Source organism: Sus scrofa, chromosome 1 (assembly GCF_000003025.6).
Source record: "Sus scrofa isolate TJ Tabasco breed Duroc chromosome 1, Sscrofa11.1, whole genome shotgun sequence".
Taxonomy (NCBI): Eukaryota; Metazoa; Chordata; class Mammalia; order Artiodactyla; family Suidae; genus Sus; species Sus scrofa.
Genome location: NC_010443.5, coordinates 108,823,746 through 108,843,568, shown reverse-complemented (window position 1 = coordinate 108,843,568; position 19,823 = coordinate 108,823,746). Strand labels below are relative to the sequence as shown.

General features: G+C 43.4%; 1 protein-coding gene across 1 annotated transcript in view; it reads left to right on the top strand.

Annotated features, from left to right (window-relative positions):
- The window catches only part of RAB8B (RAB8B, member RAS oncogene family), a 67,372-nt gene continuing 50,895 nt past the window's right edge, over positions 3,347-19,823 (top strand). Inside the window, exon 1 of the mRNA XM_001929029.7 lies at positions 3,347-3,569. Coding sequence (XP_001929064.4) covers positions 3,446-3,569 — 124 coding nt within the window. The 5' untranslated portion in view covers positions 3,347-3,445. The remainder of the gene's footprint in view (positions 3,570-19,823) is intronic.

The window sequence follows — 19,823 nt, the reverse complement described above, 5'->3', positions numbered from 1 at the left end:
AGGGAGAAGACAAAGAAGTATACAAACTATTAGATAATACAGAGAGAACTTATTCGATGGCTGAGTCATCAGTCAGTGAAAATAATCACCATGAAGGACATCTTTGTAGCCCACCGGGACAGCTGTGCTCAACAGATGGCAGAGGACAAGAACCCAAGGGTGGTTGGACAGAAGCATCAGCAGACTGATGACCAGAGGCTGATTTGCCCCTAGTGTTTCAGGGCCATGTAAGCACTTGGATTCTTATAGGATACAATTAAGGGGAGGAAAATTCCTAATAATGATTGGTACCAGTTTTGCCAGCCCTGGACAAGTAGGGATCAAATTTAATTTCACATGAGCGACTAAGAAAGGTGACATGTCTCTCACTTAGCAATTTATTTTTATTTTTTGCTTTTTAGGGCTGCACCTGTGGCATATGGAGGTTCCCATGCTAGGGGTTGAATTGGAGCTGCACCTGCCGACCTACACCACAGCCACAGCAATGCAGGATCTGAGCCACATCTGCGATCTACACCACAGCTCAGAGCAATGCCAGATCCTTAACCCACAGAGCGAGGCCAGAAGCTGCAACCTTGTGGTTACTAGTCGGATAAGTTTCTGCTGTGCCACAACAGGAACTCTTCTTGCAGCAAGTTAAACCAGTTCAAGAATACTCGAATTAATTTGAAGATTTGCCTAGAGAACACACAGGCCCTCACGAATATGTTTGTAGATTCTTGGGGGTCAAAGACCCCAGAGATGAATAAACTACTGTAAGAAGTGAATAATGGCCCTTGGAATTGTGCAACATGGCAGTCCTCCTTGCTACCATGACGAAAGCCAGATTGGGAACAAAGTAAACATATAGAGGAGGGCAGTAACAAAATAATACAGGAAAATGAACTAGAGCGCTGGTCAAACCAGCCTGAAGCTCACATAGACCTCACATCAGAGAGACGTCCTTTCAGCATCATCACCATCATTAAAAAATTCACAAGGAAGGATTCAGTTTGACCTTGCCTGGCCATATGCCCACCTCTGTGGCCAAAGGAATAATTTACCATAATTCACAGCCACCAGTGGGGGAGGAGAAGCTTCCCCAAAGCAGGAAGAAAGAGTGCTGACCAGACAAAAACCGCAGCAGGGGAAACTCCTTGGACAGCTAGATTTCTGTAAGTCAAGCTGCCATGTACATGCTGACCTTATCAAAGGCTTCAATAAACATTTACAGCATCAAGTAGAAAGTGCTGGTCTGCCTAGTGTTCTGCATGATGCAGCATTGCAAGGGTGAGTTTGAGCAACTGGCAAGAAATATTGATGTGGTTTTCTCAAAACACAGTAACATGCCACTTGGAGAAAGGAAAGAAAGTGGCAACCAGCTGAAGGTACTTGTGGTACCCTCAGCTATACGAATATGCATATTGTCCAGTCTCTGGAGCAAAGTGCCTTGATTCAGTAGTAGTTACTACCACCAAAATCTGATCTTTAAGTAACATGCTGTTATACTAAATACGAAGATTCATAATTCAGAAAAGCAAAATATTATATTCTTCTCGAAGTAGTGTCAATATATCAAAATGCTTGAATGGTTCAACAGTGGTGCATAGACTTATTAGCTAGAAAGTCCCAATGATATATATATTTGCTAATAGAAAAAACTGGGGAAGTGAAAACAAGACTAAAAAAAACTTTTTAAAATTTCCATCAATTAACAAAATTCCCCTAAGGAAACTTAGGGACTTTAAAATTCCTAACCCTAGCTTCTCTTATGAATTTCAGTTCTTTGCCACATCAGTGTGTTCTTTTAAAAAATTTTTTTGGCCATGCCCACGGCATATGAAAGTTCCCAGGCCAGGGATTAAATCCACGCCATTGCAGCTACCCAAGCTGCTGCAGTGACAACACCACATCCTTAACCCGCTTTAGCACAAAAGAATTCCCAAGTCAGTGGGTTCTTATTCATACAGAGAGAGAATGCCAATGATTGTGTGTAGCTAGAGCAACTACAAGTTATTTTAATCACTACATATTTTATAAAAGAAAGAAGATTCCCGTGGTCTTTGAAGGGTTTTTTTTTTCCTCCCCTCTTTTCCAGAACGAAGAGGAAGGTATAGTACTGAGCTGTCCACATTTCTTCGGCCTTGGCTGAGGCCAGATTCACAGACGTGTTCAAGAACTGGCAGGGGCAGGGAGGCTCAGCCTGTGCCAAAAGGCAGAATCCCTCCTCATTAGGGGTTGGGTTTCTGCCACTAGTGAGTGAGAGAGGCCTGGACCCATACATTCACAAAACAAAGAATAATAGTCTAAGACAGTAAATAAAGGATTAAGTTGGGTATAACAGAAGGCTGCTGTCCTCCATTTGTCATCCATTAAGAGAGAACCACAGAAGGCTGAAGAAGGTAACCATCATCACCGACATTTCTACAATGCCTTGAGGATTTCAAAGTGCTTTCACATTCAGTACCTCACTTATTTTTTTCCTACAACCCTATGAAACAGCTTGTTTTTTCAGATGAGAAAACTGAGGTGCAGAGAGCCTGTGTGTTGGTAAGCTGCTGAAACAAGACAAAATCCAAATCTTATCCTCTAGATTCTCATGTTCGTAGTTCCTCTATTGCACGATGCTTGCAATTTTATAGGGCAAGACCTGTAACAGAAGCCTTAAAAATTTCATTTCCCCGATTTTTTTTTTTTTTTTTTTTTGGTCCATCCTGCTGCGGGTGGTGGGGGAGTGGGGTAAGCGGTATGCACAGCAGATCCTCTAAATTACCCACTGTACTTGGTTCTGCTCTGGAGGCGTAAGGAGAACAGGAGTGGGGTTCAAGTTAGAACGGCAACCATTCTTTTCAAGCTCTATAACTGAGGGTCTGCAGGAGAGGGCTTAGACGTGGTGCTGGGCAGGAACTGCAGGAAAAGCCAGATAAGGCGCTCTGCAGATAATCCACAGGCTGCGCCACGGCAGCGTGAAGGAGAGAAAGCATCTCAGTTCTGGGTCCCAGTAGAAGAGATGAGGGAACCGAAGGACTCCGATTCCGAGGTCCTGGAATTGAAAGGCGCTGGCACACAAAGAATAGACGAAGTTAAGTTCCGGTGGCGCGACCTGCGGAGTTGGAAACCTGGCCTCACATCTTAGCTCAAGTGGAAACGCCTAATCCCCAATCATCCCGCCCAGAACGGATCTTCTTTTTATCCTCTGGGGGCCCGGGGACAGCCTGCCGGGGGAACGCCCGTAGCTCCTCAAAGAACTACAGATCCCATACAGCATGGGGGCACCGGCGGTGATGACGAAAACCCCGAGGATTGGTCACGAGGGGCGGGGCGCGCAGGCCGTCTCCGAGGAAGGGGGCGGGGAGAGGGGCGGGGCGATCGGTGGCTCAGCGGGCACGCCCCCTGGCCCGCGGCACCCTCCCCGCCTCTCTCTGCCGCTCCTTTCGCTCCCCGGTCAGAGGGCCGGAGAGAGAAGATGGCGAAGACGTATGATTATCTGTTCAAGCTGCTGCTGATCGGCGACTCGGGCGTGGGCAAGACCTGCCTCCTATTCCGCTTTTCCGAGGACGCCTTCAACACCACCTTCATCTCCACCATCGGTGAGGGAGGGGACGCGGCCGGGGACGGGGAGTGAGAAATGGGGGGCGGGTGCGAGGGGCCGAGAGCGTGCGGGGGGGTGGCTCGGGAGCCCCAGGGAGGGGACCCTGGGAACGGCAGGGCGGCGAGGTCCGTGGGAAAGGGGCAGGCGGGGACATGAGCTGGTGTGTGGGGGGAGAGGTTGAAGGGAGGAACTTGGGGGTAAAGGAAGGGGAAGGGGAACCAGAGGAACAGGACTAGGGGTATTTGGGGAAATGAGAGAGTTGGGAGTGTGACAGGGAGGCGTCTTAGAGGGACAAAGTGTGTGGGGGGGGCACACAGGAAACCTCCTGGAGAGAGATAAAGGGTAGTGGGTGTGAAACGGATTGAAAGACAGGAAGGAGGAAGGAAATGTGAAGGGGGAAATGAAGGGTTAGGGGAATGGGAATGGGAGGTCCATGAAGTAAAGGGACAGAGGACACAAGGGACAAGAGAGGTGAGAACCTGGGAATCCGAGCAGGATTCAGGGGAATGAGTGATCAGGAGGTGAGCGATGAGGGGCACTGGTTACAAGAAATCTGGTCAGAGATATCATGGGAAGGGGCAGAAGAAAACTGCAGGTAGGAGAAGAGTTTAGGACACCAGAGGACAGAATAGAATGAGGATACTTGTTGGAGAAAGTAAAGGAGAGCTGAGTGTGAAACAGAAAGGAAAAAGGGAAGCAGAATATACAGTAGAGAGGCTGAGTGGAGCAGAGATGGGAAAGGGTGAGGAAATGGAGAGTAGGACTTTCTCCAGTAACTGGGAGCACTGGTTACCATTTTCTCTCTTTGGATAAAGTGCAGGAGAAAGAGCAGAAAATGACGAGTAATGGGATACTGTCTATGGAGTTTTAAATTATTCTGTGAGTGTTAAATCAGCATTAAGAGAATTGGTGACTTTGGGAATGGTGTGGTCAGGAACATTTGGTTCATTCCTTCACTATCTCCTGAGAAGCTGTACTTGACAATTTTCAAAATTCTTAGCCTTGAAGGTTTAGTAACTTCTCAGCTGAGGAATTGATCTTAGGTTCTATCTGCATCCCTGTACATTTTCCTTTGGTTTTAGTTATTACTTGCTAAATGGATCACAACATGCCATATACCCCCCAGTTACTTTCAGTTGATTCTGATTTTTCCAGTCTTGGCCAGGAGCTGTCCTTCCTACTTTTTCGAAGATGTATTCAGGTAACAGGATCTCTTAACTTAGTGTAAACTGAAGAAGAGCAAATCAGAGCTGGTTTTCTGCCTATTCAAGTGACCTGCTCCTTAAGAATGGTAGCTCTTGGTTGTCTGGTTGATGTTTGTGGCTTCTTTTTTTATTTTTTTTATTTTTATTTTTTTTGCTATTTCTTGGGCCGCTCCCTCGGCATATGGAGATTCCCAGGCTAGGGGTTGAATCGGAGCTGTAGCCACCGGCCTACGCCAGAGCCACAGCCAGAGCCACAGCAACGCGGGATCCGAGCCGCGTCTGCAACCTACACCACAGCTCACGGCAACGCCGGATCCTTAACCCACTGAGCAAGGGCAGGGACTGAACCCACAACCTCATGGTTCCTAATCAGATTCGTTAACCACTGCAGGAACTCCTGTTTGTGGCTTCTAATGGTAGCTCAGTTAAGCATCTTTCAAATGATTCTTACAGCATATTTTGCCATGAATTGCTGAAATTATTAGGGGGCTACTGCTATGGTAATGAGTGTATTTGCATATCTGTATGTTTTAAGGATAATTTATCATTTGTAAATAAGAATATTGGAGTTCCCGTCACGGCTCAGGAGAAACGAACCCAACTAATATCCATGAGGATGTGGGTTCGATCCCTGGCTGCTCAGTGGGTTAAGGATCCCTCGACTCAGATCCCATATTGCTGTGGCTGTGGTGTAGGCTGACAGCTGTAGTTCCAATTCTACCTCTGGTTTGGGAACTTATATATATAGCACCTGTGGCCCTAAAAAAAATAAAAGAATATTGGGCTTTGGAGCACTCTTCAGCCAAGCAATAGGAGAGGCTGTGATTTGTTTGTTGTGGTATCTTTCATATGGATTTAGTGGTCTGAAACCTCCCTGGTGTTCTAATGTCTGGGCTTAGGGGAGTTTGGGTTGCAACTTCTTGTCAGTCATTCCTGAGTGGGACCTTTTCTTTTCTGAGGAGGCAGGGTTTTTTTTGTTTGTTTTTTGTTTTTTTTTGTCTTTTTGCTATTTCTTGGGCTGCTCCCACGGCATCTGGAGGTTCCCAGGCTAGGGGTTGAATCGGAGCTGTAGCCACCGGCCTACACCAGAGCCACAGCAACGCTGGATCCGAGCCGCGTCTGCAACCTACACCACAGCTTACAGCAACGCCGAACCCGCAACCTCATGGTTCCTAGTCGGATTCGTTAACCACTGCGCCACGACAGGAACTCCCAGGAGGCAGATCTTAAATGTAATGTCTCAAGTATATTCCTCAGAGACTTGATAGGAGCTGTTACAGCAACCAAAAGATGTTAATTTTTTCCTAATTTCAAAACCCCAAATAACTCTTTTCCATTGTTGAGTGCACACTGAAATCCAGATGGTAAAGGACAGTTTCTAACTAGTTGAATGGGTCACCCTTTGTCCCTTCTGTGTGTGACCCCCCCAGAAGCATTCTCCTGTATTTGAAAGTGACTGAATCTCAGTGATGCTGTTTCTGTTAAGCTCTTTAAATGACTTTTGCCTTGTAATTTGGGTTTATTACAAAGTGTTTGTAATACTTTGATAAGTTTCCTCTTTTTTTTGTCTTTTAATTTTTGTCCCACCTGTTGTGTGTGTCTGCTTCCTTTTACAACTGTACTTTTTATTCTGAAGGAGTAGAATCTTGCGTAGGTTTTGTTTTTCGTTGAATGATTGAAATTCGGTTTTGTGGAGGATTGCAGCTGTTAAGGAAGGAAAAGGATCAATCATCCTAACAGGAGAGAGATGTTAAATGTGGTGAGTCTGATGTATGACGTTGGCCTTGGTATTTTCTAGGGGGTGGATGTGGTATAACAGGGGCTCTGAGTGGTGTCTTCAGTTGACATGGAGGAGGGGAAATCCCCCGCCTCTTATTTAGCCCCAGAGCTCTGACAGGATGCGGTAGCCCACGGTCTTCAGACAGCACAAAAAAATGTGCATACCTGCAGCCTGATGCTTTGGAGCCGCCATTAAGCTAGGCCAGTAAGGTGAAGGGTAACAACATTCTGGTGGAAAGTTCCACACACACACTGGCCACAGACACAGGCTTGGAGTGCCCACGTCTCTGGCATAATATCTCCTCACCACTGCCTCCCCTACCCTTCACCCCTATCTCCAGGTGATCTAAAGTTGCTGTGGGGAGAGTTGGTGGCCCATCTCCTCCTAGTCATAATTAGTTCTTGAGGTACCTCTGGGTGGAAGTTCTGGGCTTCTCTGATTGGGTTTTGACAAGGTTTGCCACATCATTGCTGACAAAACTTGATAAGGTCTACATCACAGGAAAGATCCATTTCTTAATACCTGGGGTTTGTGTGTACATTTTGGTAGTTATGTATGAATGCCTGTTTCTTCCCATGAAGATACATGTAAAGTCTTAATTTTGCTTTGTTAAAATTTGAGTAGGTTTTTTTTTTTTTTTTTTCTTAAAGGACATCTGCCACCTCTAGACACTGTTTTGATAGTTCTGCCATCAAGAAAGGAAGGAGACATTTAGTCATTTCAATCACAGATATGGTCGTCTGTCTGATACTTTCTTTTTTCATTTCTCTAAGGTTCTGGCATCTTCTCTGATATCCTGGCTCCTCTCATTTCCTTTTTGCTCTTGGAAGTGGTGGAGGGTACTTTTTTTTTTCCCCCAACTGACTTGCTAGGAATCTTCCTGTATATCAGTCAGATAACTATTGAGATAACAAATAGTAGGGATGATTGAGTAAGGATGTTTTATCCATCTGAAGTAATAGACCCATTGCTTAGGATCAATAGCCAACTAATGTTTCAGTTCAGATGTTTAAGAACTGACAAAAAATTTTAACTGACTCTCCAAACCCCTTACATAATCCTTATTAGGAATTAAGTGTAGCAAAGGGTAGCATTGAGACAGCTAGGAAACGATAATGCAGTAGCTCCCTATTATATTTCCCATGGGATATGGGTACATTTTGATATTGATACCATGGCATATTGACATCTTAGAGTGGCCTGTACCGAACAAGATGTTGGTAGAACAAAAAGAGAAAACCCAGCCCTGGGAGTTCCCATCGTGGCTCAGTGGTTAATGAATCCGACTAGGAACCATAAGGTTGTGTGTTCCATCCCTGCCCTCGCTCAGTGGTTAAGGACCTGGTGTTATCATGAGCTGTGGTGTAGGCTACAGATGCGGCTTGGATCCCACGTTGCTGTGGCTCTGGCGTAGGCCGGCGGCTACAGCTCCGATTCGACCCCTAGCCTTGGAACCTCCATATGCCACAGAAGCGGCCCTAGAAATGGCCAAAAAAAAAAGACAAAAAAAAAAAAAGGAAAGAAAGCCCAGCCCTGTCCTCCAACAGGACGGTCTAAGCTTCTTCCCTTTACTGTCTCTCCCCTGCCCTGCCCCCTTCTTCCTGTCAGGGTATTTCCTGAGTGGTTTTATTATTTAGTATAGTCATAGTTTGACAGTAGAAAGAATCTTAGAAATTATCTACTTGATGCCCCTGCCCCAGTTATATCTAAAAGAAGCTAAGGTCGATACTGTCAAGATCACACAGCTGGTTGTAGAAGAGCCTCTGGTGAAACCCAAATCCAGGTCTGGGTCACTCTTCACAATTGAGCTGCCACAATTTCTGATCAGGATGATCACCTCCATAAATTCAGGCCACCACCTTTTCCAGGGAGGAATTAGATTTTGCATGTTTGCTATTTATGTGAGGAAAGTTAAGGTGTCCCCCCTTGGATTAGCTCTTCAGGGAAAGTGTAAATGCTAATACATTGACTCAGTCCTATAGGAGTTTATATGGGCTAACTCAGCATATAAGAACTGACCTTTGCCCTTTCCTTCTGTGTCTGTAGTTTCAGGTTAGGAGATCAAAGTGCATCCTACCATTAAAATTCCTTCCATGTGCAAAATAACTAATGAAGTCATATTAATAGTGTGCTGGTAATGGGTGCAGCCTAGTCCTGTCAGAGCACTTTTAGCTATTTTATTCCCTAACATTGCATTTTTTTTTTCTTGGATCCACTTTCTTTAAATTTAGGAGTTGGCACATTCTGGCCCACAGGCCAGATGTGGCCTGCAGCCTGTTTTTGTGCAGTCCACAAGTGAAGAATGGTTTTTACATTTTAAAGGGTTATTAAAAAATAGCACAAAACAAAAAGTATGCAACGGAGACCATATGTGTCCCACAAAGCTTAAAAATATTTACTAACTGTTCCTTTATAGAAAGAGTTTGCTGACCCCAGCTTAACATTAAAAACTGTTTTTGGTTGGTAGCAATTCAAAGCTTTTATCAAGACTTATTGACTGAAAAACAAACTTTGTCATATTTACATTTTTTATCCAAGATGATATCAACATTTGGCTGAGCATAGGCCAGATATGTAGTGCAAGTTGATTTTAATTTTCATAGTTGTTTTCCTTGATTTCAACCTTTCAAACAAAAATATGCAAGGGACAGGCAACTTCAAATTGAACATTTTGTACATAAAGCCTTATTTTAATGTCATTGCATTCTTTCAAAGCTATCCCTAGACTTCCGATCTAAGTGATAGCTTGGAAACAATACTGTTTTAGGGATTTGATACTAATAAAGGGTTAAACTCATCTCCTCAGTGTTCTAGGAAATGAAAAAAGACATTTGGCAGATGGACGATGGGAGTGGGAAACTGAGTCTGGGAAACAGACCTGGATATGTCTTAGGAATAAGTGTACTTTAACAAAGAGCTTCACCAGCTGTTCTCCATGGCAGCAAATCAGGGAGGAGTTTCTCTTGGCAACAGCACCAAGATTGTTTGGATCCTCTGAGAAAAGCTGGAGGGAAATAGGTTTGGATGTTGTCTTAGCATTAAATGTCTGGTCTTTGAAGGCAAGGGAGAATTTGGCAGTTGATATTTTAATGGAATCTGATAGCCCAATCTGAAAAGAAACAGGGAAGCAGAAGTGGAAGGCCAGGGGGCTGCTGCCATGGCCTCAGGCAGGCTCTAGGTTGGGTCTGCTTGCCTGCACACAGGACCCCTCTGGAGACCAGCTCTCTCAGGTGTGTTAGAATTGCTACCTGGGAAAATCAGGAAAGCATTTTCATAGCAGGAGAAGAGGGTGGGAGTGAGAAGTAGATGTTAGGTGGTAATATTGTGGCGTATATAAGACGGAGCTTATGAAATGCAAGTGGTCGATGAAGGGGCCTGGTTCATGTTTGGTGTTAGGGCAATTGCATGAATTAGGAGCAAGAGCTCTGCCATCAGATCTGGGTTCATGTCCTGACATCTGAGTTCTTACTTTTTGGACCATTAGTGAGTCAGTGGGCCTTTTTCTATACTAGAGGGTAATAATACTCTCCCAACTTTTTAAGGTTGCTGTGAGTTCCCTAGGTCAGAAAACAAGTCTTATTCACCTTTTAAGTCTCCAAGTCCTGTATTAAATGACCAATTAACTGAGTGAATGACTATCTGGATGGGTGAATTATAAAAGTGCTTAGAAGCTAAAAAAGCATTACTTGAATTTTGGTTATTATCTTTCATAGCATTCTAGATTATTAGATGATGTCTGAGATAAGGTTAAAAGTGCTTGATTTGAATTCTAAATTCAAGAGTGGTATTTCCCCCACCGTAAAAGTGCTGTCTTTCTATAATTAGTTTTAAAGGGATTATTTTAGACTCTGAAAGATAGTTCCCCTATCTTTTAGTCTCCATAATAACCTGTTTAACACCCAGCTTCCAACCCCCCACTAACATAAATACCAAATAGAAAATGAGTGAAATCACTGGGTTTGCTTTAGAAGAGCTATTTCAGCTTTGTCTTTGCCCATTAGCTTCAAACAATGCAACAGATGCCTGTTAACAGTTTCATGCCCAGTTTTAATTAGCAGATGGAGCTGTGTTTGTGCCTGTGTTATGCCCAGCACTGGGTTGAGTGACAAGAGTAGCGAGTGGGTTGGAACTGGGCCGGGCGTTTGGGTTGAATAAAGCTAAATTCTACTTGTAAAAAGATGAACATAACCATTTATTATACAGAACTGCTTGTGTATCTCAGTGGAGCAGCATAGTGTCTACAGTAAAACTAATATTTGCAGTTGCGTCTTCTGCTCTCCTTATCCTTTAGAAAATTACATAATACGGAACAGGTACCATTTTATGTCTAAATGAAGGTTTTGAGGTAGTCCTGAAGCTAAATAACACACAGTGTCTTCCTTTGTAGGTTTGTTTTAGTGTTTTAGTGCCGTATGGTTGAGGACTCTGCAAAGCCGGGATGCAATGGGCTTCCGTGTGAATGCCAATGCTGCTGGGTTGATAGCTGCCTCCTGGCATGCTGTGTTACACAGAGCTCCAGGGTCCTGTCAGAGCTCAGCAGGGCCAGGGGTTGCGATGGATTCATGACGTGGGCCGCCAGCAGTGGATGGAGAGAGTGGGTGACAACATCCTACACATTTGCTGTCTATTTTTTAAAGTGAATGGGTAGAATTTGCTATCCAATGTGTTGTGGCCAAATTTCAGTATTAAAATACTACCCATCAATGATTATTGAATACATTGTGTCTGGAGATGTGTCCTTTTCCTATGTTCAGTTTTGAATTTTGGGATTTTTCATAATTTGCATTGATTTATTAAGAACCTTAAAATTAGTAGGTGCCTGATTGTCTTTAGAGGAAGAAATGTATGTAATTTTTTTTTAAGTTACTTAGTTGCTCAGGAATTCCTTAGGGAAGTCACATAAAGTAGTGGAAACAACTTGGAAATAGTTCTTGTAGCAGCCCTTGTTACTTGGCTGTGAGGAAGTATTTTCTTGGTATCTTACCTGTGAGATTTAGCATCAGTTTAACTAGGAGCTTTGGTATTTACCTGTTGCTGAACCTTTGGACATTTTCGATGGAGTGCTCATCTTCCTCGGCCCAGAATTTTAATTCTGGGCTCCCAGGAGAAAGTGTGAAAGCTTCACATGTCCTCACGTTCATCAAATGAGGCTTGCTGTCACTAAGACAGGCTGGATGACAGTGCTGCTTGCCATCTCATGACGGCACTGCAGGATTTCAAAGCACTTTGGGGAAGCTCCATTAGGTATAGAATCCCACTTCAAGTCGCTCAGCAATCTGTAGTGTTTCATAGCTTTCTGCTTGGCAGAGCTGGGACTGACATGACTTCCCGACATCACATTTTAATTTTACATGTTTGGAGAAAGAACTTGACAGTGATTATTTTAATAATTCATAGATATTTTCCTGATGTATAAAGTAGGACAATCTCTAAAATATATGATCGATTTTGACATGAAATATAGGGTGATCTCCTTAGGAGTTGAATTATAAGAGTTTGTTTCTTATGACCCTATGTAATATTTGTTTTGCTGAAATAGGTATTGCACAATATTCTAATCTCACACACAAAATCCATTACAAAAACAAAGAGTTTGCATTGTGAGATGTCAGTGACTAACCCTACTGTATTTTGTTGCTTACGAATTTGGATAGGATAGCTGCTTATGGTTTTCAACAAGGAATTTTTTATTTTTTCTCTTCCGAAGGTCTCTGAATAAAATCTTGAGATGGCCTGGAAAATAGTTCTTTATTGAGAGTTAACAGTTCCATTTTTGGAATGATTCAGGCCGTTTTCTTCTTTCACTTTCCATTAACACCTCGTCCCAACCAGGGTTTGAGGAGAGGGGATTGGGTTGGGAAGAGAAGAATGAAAACAGCATTCCACCCTTCTCCCTGATCAGTTCTTTTGGCTGCTTGTTCCATCTCTTTTGCTTTTATTAACAGTTGGGGTGGAGTTCCCATCGTGGTGCAGCGGAAACGAATCTGACTAGGAACCATGAGGTTTTGGGTTTGATCACTGGCCTTGCTCAGTGGGTTAAGGATCCAGCATTGCCATGAGCTGTGGTGTAGGTTGCAGACACAGCTCCGGTCCTGTGTTGCTGTGGCTGTGGTGTAGGCTGGCAGTTGTACCTCTGATTCGACCCCTAGCCTGGGAACCTCCATATGCCTTGGGTGCAGGCCTAGAAAGAAAAAAAAAAAAAACCAAACCCCCCAAGAAAACAGTTGGAGCAAACTCTTGGGTGAGGATTTAGAAACATTGCCTAAAATATAGTGACTTTTGACTGCATTGCTTTTTTACATTGTTTAAAACCAAAGAATGAACAAAATCAGTGCTTGTCTCAGTCACAGCCAGTAATGAACAGTTTAGGGTGTCATCCAAAACAAAGTAGTTTGAGTGCATTTTCTATTTTGTCTACATACTATTGTTGTTAAAATTTCTAATCTCGGAGTTCCCGTCGTGGCGCAGTGGTTAACGAATCCGACCAGGAACCATAAGGCTGCGAGTTCGGTCCCTGCCCTTGTTCAGTGGGTTAAGGATCCGGCGTTGCCGTGAGCTGTGGTGTAGGTCGCAGACGCGGCTCGGATCCCGCGTTGCTGTGGCTCTGGCGTAGGCTGGTGGCTACAGCTCCGATTAGACCCCTAGCCTGGGAACCTCCATATGCTGAGGGAGCGGCCCAAAGAAATAGCAAAAAGACAAAAAAAAAAAAAAAATTTCTAATCTCATAGACACATGAAAAATTAATGGGACAAGTGAAATACTTTCTTTTACACCCACAAAATTATATATACAGGTAAATTTAAAAACATGCGTATATAGGAGTTCCCTGGTGGCCTAGTGGTTAAGGATTTGGCCTTGTTACTGCTGTGGCTCAGATTTGGTCCCTGGCCCAGGAACTTCTGCATGGCATGGATGTGACCAAACAAACAAAAAACAAAACAAAGCCCATCTGCATATGTAAATATCATCAGAAATGTGTCTCTCTCTTGGTCCTTAGCCTCCAACCATTATATTTTAAATTTTTGTTAGGATCTCATTATATGATTTACCACACTTTTTGTTCAAATCATCTCATTATTGCAAAATAAAGCATATAGTGCTCTGAAAAACAATTGGTGTGTGTTTCCAATCAGTGATAGCACCAGTCCCTTTTAAGGACATTAGACCAGGCCTGTTTTCTCATTGTGAAGGGCATGTTCAGGCTTTAATGGTCTTCAGAGTCTCTTCTGGCTGCAGCATTCTGTGAGTCTATGAAATCAAGGAGTGCCTGTTAAGAAAAAGGAGTTTGTCCTTTTTCAGTTAATAATTGTGGGGAGGTTTCTTTTTGCACATAGACACCAGTGTTTTGATAACATGAAGACAGAAGGAAGAAATAGTAGCATTAGTTAGTTCAAGCCAGGCCTGTGTTGATCTTGTAATTTGAGTACATTTTTTATAGCACCAAAGATATAGCTTAATGCTTTTGTATCTTGTCCTTAAGAATGTCTTGGTTTAGGAGTTCCCTGTTGGCTCAGCAGGTTAAGGATTGGAGGTTGTCACTGTTGTGGTGTGGATTTGATTCCTGGCCTTGGAAATTCCACATGCCATGGATGCAGCCAAAAGAAAAGTATTGCTTTAAATAATAAAGCTAAACATCACCAGAAAAAACTACAGTCAGCCCTCCATATCCATGGGTTCCATATTCACAGATTCTATATCCACGGATTGAACCAACCTTGGATTGAAAATATTCAGGAAAAAAATTCCACAAAGTTCCAAAAAGTAAAACTTGAATTTGCCACACACCAGCATCTATTTACATAGCATTTACATTGTATTAGGTATTATAAGTAGGAATGATTTAAAGTATATGGGAGGATTTGTATAGGTTTATGTACACATACTATGCCATTGTATAAGAGGCTTGAACATCTGCAGATTTTGATATCCGTGCTTTTGGGGGGAGGGAAGTGCCTCCCCTAGAACCATTCCCCCCCAAATACTAAGGGATGACAGTACTTGAAAGCTGTAAAAAATGTCTTTGAGATGTTATTATAAGGAATTTTCACTTTATCTCATTTTTGCCACATAAAACATGGCGAAGTAGCTGAAAAATAATCTGAAATAGTAGGAAGCCTTTTGCTGCTTAGGTATGCTGATGTGAAATTTCTGTTTGACAGATGTGGGCCAGAGGCATGGGGGTTGTTCATGGTCACACAGAGCCTGGCCTTAAGTACTAGTTTTCTGACTTCAAATCTCTTTCCTCGTACGACTCCTCTGCCTTCAGTTCTCTTGCTATGGAAAGACACTGATGGTACTGCATATAATCTGGACATAGTATTTTGTGGGAGAAAAGTCTGAGATTGAACTAGGAAATGTAGGGTCCAAGCACATCTCTGTCCTTGGTTAGCCATTTGCTTTTGGCCAAGTCTCAGCTTCTCATGGCCTTTGTTTTCAGTGAAAAGGAGAGGCTGGGGGTGGGAAGTGCAGTAGTTTGTTAACAGGCCACTAGTGTCAGACACTAAGTCATGTGCACTAAATTCACTCCTCCAGTGAACATTTTTCAGTCCACAAAATATCGAGAGGAGAAAGAGTAATGAGTAGCCAGGTAATTTTAACACAATGATGAAAAGGGCTTCAAAGGGGTTATGTAAGATGTTACGGAGCATTGAGGAGGGGATCCCCTAGGAGGGGATGTCGTCTAGGTGAAAATCAGAACTTGGGGGGGAATTAGTTGAGTAGGATGCAGGAGACTCAGGAGGGAGGACTCTCCCTGTAGATGTGGGAGACTCAGCCCCTGCAGGAAGATGGGAGGTAAAGGTGAAGGGTAAGTAGAGGGCAGGCTGTGAAGGGACTATAGTGTTGAGGAGTCTGGACTTTGTGCTGAGAGCAGTGGGGAGTCATTGGGGATTTCCTCCACGGAGACTGGTTAGGAGCAGACATTGTGGTCAGTGGCCCCTTCTTCCCTTTGCTTGGATCTTTCCTGTCGACAAAGTACTTTCACTTACATCCCTATTTAAACTCCTCAGTAATCAATCATCTCCACGGACAGAGGTTATCTTCCTGTTCTAGACAAGGAAGCTAAGGTTTTGAGAGGGTGATTGACTGTTAATCAGTCAAGTCAGTAGGTAGAAGAGCCAAGCCTCGAGGCTTGAACTTCAGTTCTGGAGGTCAGTGGACTGTGGTTTGGATTGTCTCCTGGCCTCTAACCCAGTCCCTTAGGAAGCAATCAAATGTATACACAGAGGAATGGGGGCAGGAGGAGACATAGTTTAATTAAGAATCCAACTCTTTTGTGGAAAGGAAACTAATTATATCCGAAATCTCAGGATTGCTTCTCCGCATGGGGCCATTGGTTTATTATGCTTGTACGTATGTTGTTGGCCTTAGACTGTAGTGTGCTAGGAGCGGCTGCTTTAATTGTGAGCTTCCTTCCTTTGGCAAATTAAGTTTAAACTTCATGTTAGCCTGTCCTTCCCTTTTTTTCTAGGGTGAAATTGTCTCTACTCTGGGTTTTGTTTGTAAAGCCATGTTTGGCAGTTTTCCTCAGGTTCACCGTGACATTGCAGTCCAGGGTAATACCTGATTTTTTTGCTAACCTTGAGTCTCCAGAATGCTGCTGTGAGCCAGAAAGTGGAAAGGTCCAAGCAGTGCAATTAGATCTAATAAAGTCCACTTGCTGAAATGCATGAACTTGCCTCATTGGGGAGCCCCTGGGTCCTCATTTAGCCTTTGTTGTAGCCTTTGCCACTCCCACGGCACGTGGAAGTTTTCAGGCCAGGGCTCAAACCCATGCCACAGCAATGACAACACTGATTCTTAACTGCTAGGCCACCAGGGAACTCCAGACTTTGCATTCTTTTTTTTTTTTTTTTGCTTTTTTAGGTCCTCACCCAAGGCATGTGGAGGTTCCCAGGCTAGGGGTCTAATCAGAGCTTTAGCTGCCGGCCTACACCACAGCCACAGCAACACCAGATCCTTAACCCACTGAGCGAGGCCAGGGATCGAACCAGCAACCTCATGGTTCCTAGTGGGATTCATTTCTGCTGCACCATGACAGGAACTCCCAGCCTTTGCAGTCTTGATTTATACAGTGGCTGTGGGAGCAGAGTTGGGGGCCTCCTGGAGGCAGGCCACCAGCATCAGAGAGGAAAAAGTAGCAGCATGGTATGTGGCAGTGGCATTCACTATGTGACTTTGGGTAAGTCGGTATTGAGCCTCCCCAGCTTCCACTTCTTTATAAGCAAAAGGGAATGTTGTGGTACATACACCCTAAAAATTCGGTCCCTTCTAAAAATCTGATCCTAAGTGACAAAGTAGACTCACCAACAAAATGGGAAAAGTAGATATAGGAACTGAAGATGCCATTGTGTAGGTAAAAGAACTTGGGCATTTGAGACAGAAACTCTCAAATTCAAATCCTAATTCTGTTACTTGATACTTGAGAGAAATCATTTAGCCATTTTCTTTATTGATAAAGGAAGGGTAGTAACTCTGTTGCAGGAGCTTTGTTATGTTTTACTTTGAGAGAAAATTGCATTATTGTGTGCATAATCTCTTTGGCACATGGGAGACACAGAAGGTATGTGTGTGTGAGACTGTGTGTAGGTAAACTCAGTTTCAGTTCACCAAGGATGACACAACTGTAAGAACCTTGGTGAGAGAAATTCCTGTTGTGGCACAGTGGTTAACAAATCTGACTAGAAACCATGAGGTTGTGGGTTCGGTCCCTGGCCTTGCTCAGTGGGTTAAGGATCCAGCGTTGCCGTGAGCTTTGTGTAGGTTGCAGATGCAGTTTGGATCCTGCGTTGCTGTGGCTCTGGCGTAGGCCGGTGGCTACAACTCCGATTGGACCCCTAGCCTGGGAACCTCCATATGCCCCAAGAGCAGCCCTAGAAAAGGCAAAAAGACAAAAAAAAAAAAAAGAACCTTGGTGAGGAGTTCGCGTCATGGTGCTGTGGGAATGAATCCAACTAGGAACCATGAGGTTTCGGGTTTGATCCCTGGCCTTGCTCAGTGGGTTAAGGATCTGGTATTGCCGTGAGCTGTGATGTAGGTCGCAGACATGGCTTGGATCTGGTGTTGCTGTGGCGTAGGCCAGCAACTGTAGCTCCGATTGGACCCCTAGCCTGGGAACTTCCATATGCCAGGAGTGTGACCCTAAAAAAAAACCAAAAAAAAAAAAAAAAAAAAGAACCTTGGTGATCATGAGGGCTTTATCATTAAGCTTGCTTTCAATGATAAGAGCTAATAGTTACTGAGTGTTTACTATATATCAGGTACAGTTTTAGGCATTTAACGTGAATTGACATTTTTCATGAATTGACCCATTTTCACAACAACTTCTCAGGTACATTCTATTGTTATTTCCATTTTTCCAAATGAGGTAACTGAGGCAAAATGTGGTTGTATAACATCTCAGGGTCACATAGCTAGGAAGGGGTAGAACTAACCCAGGCTTAAGTCTAGGCAGTCTGGTTCCAGAGTCTGTGTTTTTAACCACTATGGACTTCTGCCCTAAGAGTGACTTGGAAATATTTAAAAAAAAAAAAAAAAGATTAGCTATATTTAAGGAGGCGATGTGGTGCATGGTGCACTGTGGCGCTATTCCTTACTAGCTGGTTAATGTCATCACATCCTTTAAAGCTCCTTGGTCCCTGTCCCTTCTTCTGCAGAGGATTGTCGTTGGGTGGTTTAATGAAGTATGGTAGTAAAGCATTTAGCATAGGGCCTCACATGCAGCCATGCTCACCCTGTAAATGGTGAGAGTTTTATTTTTTTCCAGGCAACTTAAGCACTTGTTAGAATGAGTTCCATAAAAAAATATGAATGGAAACTTTTTGGTTACTTGATGGGGTGTGTTTTAGTTTTCTAGAAAATTAGTTCAGTGACAACGCCAGATCCTTAACCCACTGAGCCAACCAGGGAACTCCAGTGCATGCGTTTTACTAAGCTAGAATGAGAAATATTTCTTTAAACTCATTCCCATAGTGAAGGTGTTTGTCCCTGGCCTCAGCTGGCTATCGAGGTGTCTAAGACAGCTCTTGACCTCGAGTGCAGGATGTCAGTGTGATGTAAGGAGCGCGTTCTTCAGAGCCTTCTAGTTGCTGCCAACTCTCAGGCATCTTGAATTCCTCTTTCTGGTGAAAACAAAAACAAAAACAAAAACCGTGTTGAATGCCCTGTCTAGAAAGGACAAGTGTTTCAATTTAAATATTCCAGCTCTATGCCCTCTGTTAGAGCCCTGAATTTTAAGTACAGTAAGTTTCTGAGTGAGGTCTCCTGAATTTTAATGAGTTTGTTTGCACACATGAGTTTGAACAATACATGAAATCTTGAAACACTGTAGCTGATTTTAATGGAGTAAATTACCCAACTTAAAAGTCAGTTAATATGTGTTTCTTTATCTAATAATCAAGATGATAGTTTTATCTCAAAAAAAGTCATTAATCATATTTTTACAGAATCAATACATGCTATTAATTTATTTTTAATCATTAAACTGTCTCGTTAAGAGAATTAGGGAAGTAAATGTATTGGTGTGAACATAAAGCATGATCTTCCCCCTGTTAACCCTCCTCGCCCTTGTGATATTTAGTACATGCTGAGTGACTACGTGTGCACGATAGGCAGGAAGCTAGGACTGGCTTGAGTTTTGTACATTGCTTTCTTGGACCAGGAAGGTGAGGTGAGATGCTCTTCACTAGCCTAAACATAAAAAAAAAAATTATACACGCACATATACAAGGACAGTACAAGAGGTGACAGGGAGCAGGTCACGAAGGGCCTCAAGGGCTGGAGTAAGGAGGATAGCTCTTATTATAATGGTAGTTGAAAGCACATGTGCAGGGTTACATGCAGGGAAGTGACACATTTAATTTATAATTTTAAAAGCTGCAGTGGGTTTCAGGCATTCCACTGTGGCTCAGTGGGTTAAGGACCCAACGTTGTCTAAGGATGCTGTTTTGATCCCTGGCCTCACTTAGTGGGTTTAGGATCTGACATTGCTGCAAGCTGAGGCATAGGTTGCAGATGTAGCTTGGATCTGGTGTTGCTGTGGCTGTGCTGTAGGCCTGCAGCTGCAGCTCCAATTCGAACCCCTCACCTGATTGAACCCGCAGCTGCAACTGTGAAAAGAAAACCTAAAAAAAAGTGCAGTGCATTTTGTTTTTTGTTTTTTGTTTTTTTGTTTTTTGTTTTTTGTTTTCCCTTTTTTGGCAGCACTCCAGGCACGTGGAAGTTCCTGGGCCAGGGATCGAACCCATGCCACAGCAGCAACCCAGGATGC